The following is an 8,553-nucleotide window of genomic DNA, read 5'->3' as shown; positions in this document are numbered from 1 at the left end:
ACTTTAAACCCTATTCCACCTTTTTAACATTTCTTGCAAGTAACTCTTCTTTCCATTTAGCTTGCGTAGTAGGTGAAGACTTTGAAACAAAACAAAAACTGTTGCAAGCTTTATGTGTATATCTATACAATCTTTGTTTTAGTTGAAGAGAATAGAAAGTTTAGAGTAACTATACGTAGGAATATTCCACGGATAAATTTGTTTCAACCTCTCATATATATACACCAAAGAATGTATTTTGGGAAACCCCAATTCTCGTACATTTGCTAAGGTCGGTTGAGCCACAATGAATGGAGGAGTGGCAAGCACAAACGCAGCCGATGATCAATACAATCACCCTTGAAAGGGTATTTTTGTAGAATCCTTATAAGGTGATATGAGTTGATTAATACGATAATTTTTATAGTGTTATCGGGTAGGTTTGAAATACGGATTCTAGCATTTTTTGAAAAAGAATAAATACAAGTGATTAATAAATAAATTATACACGTGAAAGGTAATAAAATGATTGATGTAGACAACGGTTTATATTGTAAATTCAAGAAGATTTTCATGCCAAGTGCTAACTTAAATTTTACAAAGTAATGAAACTAAACACACTTCAAAACCACATACGGATTGAGTGCAGTTTCTTCTTTGTCTACAATTAAAGAAATAATTACTTTGGACAAATTTATTCAAAGGAAGAAAAAAATCTCTGAAAAAGTTAAAAATAATTTTCAATATGAACAAATGTGTTCATACTGGTATAATTTTGGCCAGACTTATCGTTCATCTTGCTCCCGATCATGGAATGATTGAAACGATAGCCGGAAAACCCATTTCGTGCGGAACTTCTTCCTTGAGTTCTTCAACTCTTGGTGGCTTTGGTCGTTAATGGCGATGGAATCAACAAAGGATTTCAAGCGTTGCATGGCGAGTTTAAGTGTATCTTCGGAGATATTAGAGAAGCAAACTCGGAACCACCCTGGTTCACTGCAATGACATGAAGAACCAGGAGAAATATTCAGCTTAACATCGTAAACTATTCTCTTCCAAAGCTCCATTTCGGCTTCAAATGTGTTGGAGCTCAAAAGGTGTCTCATGTCGACCCAACAGAACAGCCCCGCATTGCTTTCTAAGCAACCGATGCCGGCTTTTTCTAGACCGGAAACTAGCTTGCTTTGTTGCTTTTGAAGCCGCTTGTGGTTTTTGGCCATGTATTCTTTCGTGAACTTCTTATCGGATAACATGGCAGACAGAAGGTACTGTGTTTGAGAAGAAACTAGGCCGAAGCTGGACATTTTTGTGGCGGCGGCCACAACAATGGGATCGTTGGAGTAAATTGCACCAACTCGAAAACCAGGGAGACCTAGATCCTTCGAAAGACTGTAAACGATATGAACTCTTTCCCAGACAGGAGTTTGTTCGAGGCTTCGATCTTTTAAAACCTCCATGATACTAACGAAGCCTGGGGAGCTAAAAACAGTTCCAGAGTAAATTTCATCGCTGATTAAATGAATTTCTTTGTCCGTGATGAAGTTAATGAGAAGATCCAATTCGTCTCTTCTCATGGTTGTGCCCAATGGATTCGAGGGGTTGGTGACTAACACCCCTTTCACCCTCAGGTTCTTTCTTTGAGCTTGTTGATAAGCTTCTTCAAGGGCAGGTGCAGTGATTTGGAAGCGATTAGAACTGGTACATTGGATGGGTACAATTTCAACCCCAGTTCGCCATTTCAGGTCTCTATCGAATCTGTAAGAGAAAAGATGAACAAATTAATTATGTTTTAACATTTAGAGCAATACGTACGAAAGATGAACAGTTTTGAGCATACCCTGGATAATACGGGGTCGGAAGGAGGAAAGCATCGCCTTGTTCAGCGAGACAAAACATGAGAGTTTCATTAGCGGAAGTTGCACCGGCGGTAAGAACAATGTGATTTGGGTCAAAAGTTACTTTGTTCCCTCTGATTTCAGCCATGAAATCAACCAATGCCTGTGGAATAAAGTTATGAAAAGATTTACTATAAGTTAAGACATTGCAGAGTGGACCCATCGAGACTTATCTTCAAGGTCATAAAATAACCAAGTTTTTTTAGCTTACTTTTTTGAATGCAGGGAGGCCATGATAATCTTGGAAAAGAGCAAGCTCTTTGAATATGGATTGCCCATCTCTCTTAAAACCAGCTGCATCTGCGTTCTTAGCCAACCATGACTCAGGCAGATCAAACGATAGCTGAAAAAAAAAAAAACACAAGTACATTTGAGACATTCCATTTCTACCATACTACAAAAATCTTTAATTATAGAAAACAATGCATTTTTCTGGGTTTTTTTTTTTTAAATTTACCTGATTCTCTGCAAGACCCATTTGAATAATTCCTTGAGGGTTGTTGACTTCATGGTATGGGTTTTTCTCGTATTCTTGCCATCCTAGGAAGTAAGAAGAATCTTGTCCATGAGAATTGCACGTGACTTTTCTCGACAACAGCCCCATAATCAATTTCCTTTTAAGCCTCTGATATAAGCTATGTGTACTTAGTAGCCTTTGCCTTAGGCCAAAAGTGTGAAAGCAATGCTTTGATCAAAACTAGCCAGGAAAAACAAAACAAAAAACTAAAATGATAGTTTGCTGTTTGTTTGAACAAGTGTTGGGAAACAGAAAACTTTGATTGTTGTTGGTAATGGCTATGTCTTTCGGAATTGAGAGATATATATAAGGCAGGGAAAATTTTCAAAAATTAAAATAAAATTATTAGCATAATACAGAACTTCAAACAATGCCTTTGACCATAGAGACATAGGGGTTTGATTTTTGAAAATTAAAAATTAAAAAAATTTATTAGCATGATAGACAGCTTCAATCCAATGCCTTTGACCATGGAGACAAAGGGGTTTGAATTTAGGGTTGGTTTATATATCCTTTTTCATATATATATCATCTTTTTAATTAAGAGAGAAAATATTTTGTTTGGAAACAATTACCTTGTAGGAGACATATCCATCTTCTATACTCAAATTTTAGTAATCAACTGGGGTAACCATAGCATTCTATTTTTCATTTTTGTTCAAGATATTTTTCTTTTCATTTTTGGTTTATAATGTTATGTTTAATGAAAACAAAGCACAAATGGAGACCTAAAAGCCATACCGACGGCAAATCTACTTACAAAACAGCACCAGTGACCCACGAAGTCCATGCTGAGAGTGTGCAAATATGGTCCATATGTTCCCTTTCCTGACGTAACTCATCCAACCATTGTCGGCCACTCTCTCCTTTAACCCGTTTAAATTCCCATGTTTCTTTTTTTTTCCCCTGATTCTACAAAAATCAAAGCAGAATCACCCCTTTTGAAGTTATATTCAAAACCCATAATAAGCATAGGATCTAATGAGACAAATTGAGAAAAAAAAATTTAAGCATACATACATGCAAACATTTAGTGAATTTGTAATTGTCTAATAACTTCAAGTGAAAGAGATAATGTTGGACATTTCGATTGTTGACATAGAAATTACAAAGGAATTTGGGTTAAACTTGCATTATAAATAAGTGCACGACTGTGATTAGATAAATAGTAAAAAGAAAGAGAAAGAAGATGATGTGATGGTGATGGTGAAATGAAAGAAAGAGTACACGACGTGTCTGTCCAATTACTAAAAACCTTTGATGCTGCTGGGTAATAAAGCAAACAAAATAAACTGGGGATGAGTGGGCAGTTGAAAGGCTCGAGATAGATAAATATTAACCCAAGCAATTATTACTTCACCAATGTTTAACTAATAGTTTCCGTTCCGCCCTTTGTTTCAGTAGCTACCTGATTTCTTTGTAAATGTTTTTGTTTGCCATGATATCACATGGGGAAGGTGACCCCCCAAACAAAGCTGGTAATAACCTTTAATTTGAAGCCATTAAAAATGTATTTCTTTAATTCTTTTTTTTTTTTAATTTGGGACAAAATGGGTTTGGTGAAAAGAATTAACTGGTAAGAGTTTAGGTAGGTGAGATGGGTTGTCGTGATGTGGCGCTCCGCTCGCAGGTTTTAAACTTTCGTTTCGGTCATCATCCAACTGTTCTCAACTTTATAAAATTCTAATTTAAACATTAAACTTTATATTCATTCCTGTTTTGATCACATGGTGGTAAATTGATAAGTAAAAATAATAATATGATATTTTTTTAACTGGTATAATTGTTGCGACGAAAAAAAATTTTACGCTTGGTCGCTAATTATGGTGATTTATTAAACATTTGAAAACTAACTTCCGATTTTATTAACAAAGGGAGTCGCCACCGATCCTTTTTATAGGTGTGATCGGACACCTAATAAAATTATTTTAAAACAAAAAGAAGGCCAAATTTAGGTCTACATGAAAGTTCAGAAAAAATTGGGGTTCGAGAGTCAGTTACGTGCGAGGAAGGTATTAGCACCCTCACGACGCCCAAAATTGGTATCTCATAAACATGTATTGACTTGATTTTCAAAAATACGAGTTCAATATAATATTTAATCATGATCCGATTGAAAAATAGGAATTTTTAGTTTTTGATTTTTTTTTAGAAAGGGTGTCCCGTTTCACAAGCCGACGAATTTCACCCAACATAGCGATGAAATCGATAGCTTAATATTAAATCGGTACATTGTCTTATTTTTTAAATTAATTAAAGCATGAGAAAAATATTCCTAGAGTGAGAAATTAAAAATAGATAAAGAACGCAAAAAAAAAATGATATCATTAATGAAAAATATTAACACGAAATACTAGAATATTAAAATAACAATAATAATGATATTTACAAAATAGAAACAAGTCATGTACTAATAATAAAATAGGAAAAATGATATATTTGGTAATAATAATATAAAATAATAATATGTACATAAAAATACATATATATGTATATATATAATAAAAGTATGTAATAATAATAATATCTACAATAAAAGAAAATATTGGGAAACGTACATAAAAATATATACATAAAAATTTACAACAATAATATAAAATAATAATATGTGCAAAAAAAATATATATATATATATATACATATGTATATAAAATATACACTAATATAATAATAGTTATAATAATACTAGCAATAGTAATAATTTGTAATAATAATATATACACAATATGGAATTTAAATATACATATATATATATATGTATATAATAGTATTTAAGAATATATACATAAGAAATATATAACTAATGGCATATATACATAATATATATATATAATACACATAATATATATATATATATACATATTAGAAATGATAAAAAATATTAACACACTACATAAGTGAATAAAATATAATAATAATACTAAAATAATTGATTTAAATAGTAAAATAACTAAAAAGGATTAAGTTGAGCTAAAAACAAAATATTTGGGGCAAAATTGAAATAAAAATAAAAGGAAAGGACTATATTGAACACACGCGGAAACATCAGGGGACCAAAACAGCAAATATTCCTTCCCATAAAATGCAGCACATCATTGTGGACTAAATTGAAAATCGTGACAAATTTCGGGGCCAAATTAAAAAAACAAAAAATGACTTAATTGTAAAGTAATAAAAAGCGGAAGGGCTAAAAGCGCAATTTGCCCTTCCTTTAAAAACACGCGGATCCTAGGCGGGTCGGGTCGGGTCGAACGGTCCAAGTCAAAACGACGTCGTTTGGGGTTAATGACAACCCCAAAACGATGTCGTTTTGGAAGAAACTATATAGGCCAAAAATAACCCCAAAAATCATTTGGAGGAGGAAAGAAAAAAAAAAGAGAGAGGGAAGAGAGAAGGAGAGAGAAGGAGGGGAAGGAAATCGGTCAGGCGACCAGTCACGGAGGCTCATGGCAAGCACACCGCCACCACCGTGCACTGTTGTTAGAAAAGGTAAAAAAAAATCTTTTTTTTGTTTTTATTTTATTTTATTTATATTTTATGTTTTAATATATCTAGGTTAAAAACTTAAAATCGGATTAAAATAAAATATAAAAAAATCACCTTAGATTTTTTGTTTCTTCAATCTCTAATTTGAATTTGTTTTGGGTCGTTCTATTGTTTTTTTTTGGTTTTTTTTTTTTGGAAATTTTATCTGGAAATTTTTTTTGTCTTGGAATTTTTTTGGATTTTTTTTTTGCTTCCCTCTTTATCTCTTCCTCATTTCTTGATTAAGGTTTCAACACCCATCATCACCGGCGATTCACCGTGCGAACGGAAAAGGGCTGCCCCACGGGTAGATCCGTAATACTCTTTTCTTCCTTAATTCTTTTTCGTTTTAAAGTAAGTTAAAGAAAAAAAATAAAATAAAGCAAAGATAAATGAAAGATTGAGATAACAGAGAAAAATTGAAGTTCACCTTCGAGCTTTCCTTTTTGTGTTCTTGATACAAACTTTTTTATCCCTCTTTTCCTTTTTCTTTGTTGTTTGGGTGGCTTTATATAGCCTAATTTTTACATACTTTATTATTATTCTCTATTCTTGCTTCATTTTTGCTTGTTTGCGGCATGGGCATGGACAATGGGGTGTGTGATGGTGTTGTGGCAGACAACATGGGAGAGTGGGAGTGGTCTTGGTGGCGATAAACATGAGAGAGTGGGAATGGTGCTGGTGGCGAGACGGCATGGGAGAGTGGGAAGAGGCAAGTGGGAGTCTAGGGTTTTGGAATTGGGCTTGGATGTTGGGCTAGGTTAATTTTAGGTTTTGGGTTTGAGGATGGGTTAAATGGTTTAATGGGCTGGGTATTTTGTAAGCGGGCCAAAATTGGCCTAACAGCTGCCCTCTTTGCTTATTGTCGTGTAACGGGAATAGAGCAAAGATACAAAGAAAAGCCAATTTTGCCCCGTCTTGCCGAATCTTGACCTCCTCAGCGCTCTTCTTGCTTAGGTAGTCTCCTTCTAGTCCATTGCATCCTGTAGCTTTGATTCAATCCACTGCACCTTCTGATATGTGCCTCGTAGCTTTAATCTATTCCAAAGTAACTTCGAGGATATGAAATTTGTGGCTTCGATCTGCTTCACTTCCACTTCAGGAAGATAAGATCTACAACTTCAATCTGCTCTTCTATTGCTTCAGTGAAATAAGGTTTGGGTCTTCTCTTCAGGGAGGCCAAATCTGGTGTCTTCCATCAGCTCTAATCTTTATTCTTTATTCAGCATGTGATCTTGAGCTCAACTCATTTCTCGTAATAGGAATTGACTCTTTAAAAGCAAACATTAAAAACAGAAATTGAAAATAACTCAGCACGTGAGCCAAAGCTCAACTCATCTCTCACAACATGAGCTAGTCTTTTGAAACTTAATTTGAAAAAGAGATTTTGAAAATACCTCGACATATGACCTAAGGCTCAACTCATTTCTTGTAATATGAGTTAATTTTTGAAAAACAAAAAGGTACAACTCACCTCTCGCAATATGAGTTGCTTTTTGAAAGACAGAAATTAACAGGCTCAACTCACCTCTCGCAATGTGAGTTGATTTTTGAAAAACAGGAATTGGAAAGTAGAGACTGAAAATACCTCAGCGTGCCCCGAGGCTCAACTCACCTATGAGTTGATTTTTGAAACATAAATTGAAATTACCTCAACGTGTCTTGAGGCTCAACTCACCTCTCGCCATATGAGTTGATTTTAAAACATAAATTGAAAATTGAAATTACCTCAACGTGTTTTGAGGCTCAACTTACCTCTCGCAATATGAGTTGATTTTGAAACATAAATTGAAATTACCTCAACGTGTCTTGAGGCTTAACTCACCTCTCGCAATATGAGTTGATTTTGAAACATAAATTGAAATTACCTCAACGTGTCTTGAGGCTCAACTCACCTCTCGCCATATGAGTTGATTTTGAAACATAAATTGAAAATTGAAATTACCTCAACGTGTTTTGAGGCTCAACTCACCTCTCGCAATATGAGTTGATTTTGAAACATAAATTGAAATTACCTCAACGTGTCTTGAGGCTTAACTCACCTCTCGCAATATGAGTTGATTTTGAAACATAAATTGAAATTACCTCAACGTGTCTTGAGGCTCAACTCACCTCTCGCAATATGAGTTGATTTTGAAACATAAATTGAAATTACCTCAACGTGTCTTGAGGCTCAACTCACCTCTCGCAATGTGAGTTGATTTTCTGTCACTTGGTAGAACTCAGGTGTCTTTTCCTTTGATTCAGTGCAGCTATCATCACGTCCTCTTGCTTTACTGGATTACCTGTATATGCCATGCATGATGTCATCATGATATGCACATGTTTGTCTTAAATGCCTTTATGCCTACGTGATTATGCAGTGCTCCTTAAGCATATCTGTCGTATGTCTATTTAGCCACGATTGTTGAGGATTTATGTTCATTGCTTTGATTCTCGACTTTCTCTTCATGCCTTATACCTGTCTTCAAGCTTCACGAGTAATCGACGTTTCTCAGATATCATTCTTTTGCCCCCGATTGAACTTTGTTCTTACTTTGAGACCCTTGTGCTTATCAAATTTTCATCCAGGTAATGTTTAACATTTCTTTTGTTTAGAGTATGTCATTTCACTATTTATCATGTAAATAAACACAT

The 8,553-nt window shown here is 34.5% G+C and overlaps 1 protein-coding gene across 1 annotated transcript; it reads right to left on the bottom strand.

Moving 5' to 3' along the window:
• Positions 1 to 530: 530 nt before the first annotated feature.
• On the bottom strand, positions 531 to 2,530 carry LOC108478912 (1-aminocyclopropane-1-carboxylate synthase 3). Its single transcript, XM_053022087.1, has 4 exons — positions 2,332 to 2,530; positions 2,086 to 2,217; positions 1,817 to 1,977; positions 531 to 1,734 (listed from the first exon to the last, which is right to left on the bottom strand). Exons 1-4 carry the CDS (start codon positions 2,476 to 2,478, stop codon positions 765 to 767), a joined length of 1,410 nt encoding a protein of 469 aa, XP_052878047.1. The 5' UTR covers positions 2,479 to 2,530; the 3' UTR covers positions 531 to 764.
• Between the last annotated feature and the right edge of the window lie 6,023 nt (positions 2,531 to 8,553).

The sequence above is a fragment of the Gossypium arboreum genome, chromosome 11 (assembly GCF_025698485.1).
Source record: "Gossypium arboreum isolate Shixiya-1 chromosome 11, ASM2569848v2, whole genome shotgun sequence".
Taxonomy (NCBI): Eukaryota; Viridiplantae; Streptophyta; class Magnoliopsida; order Malvales; family Malvaceae; genus Gossypium; species Gossypium arboreum.
Note: the sequence above shows the minus strand (reverse complement) of the source record. Positions and strands in the feature narration are given on the sequence as shown.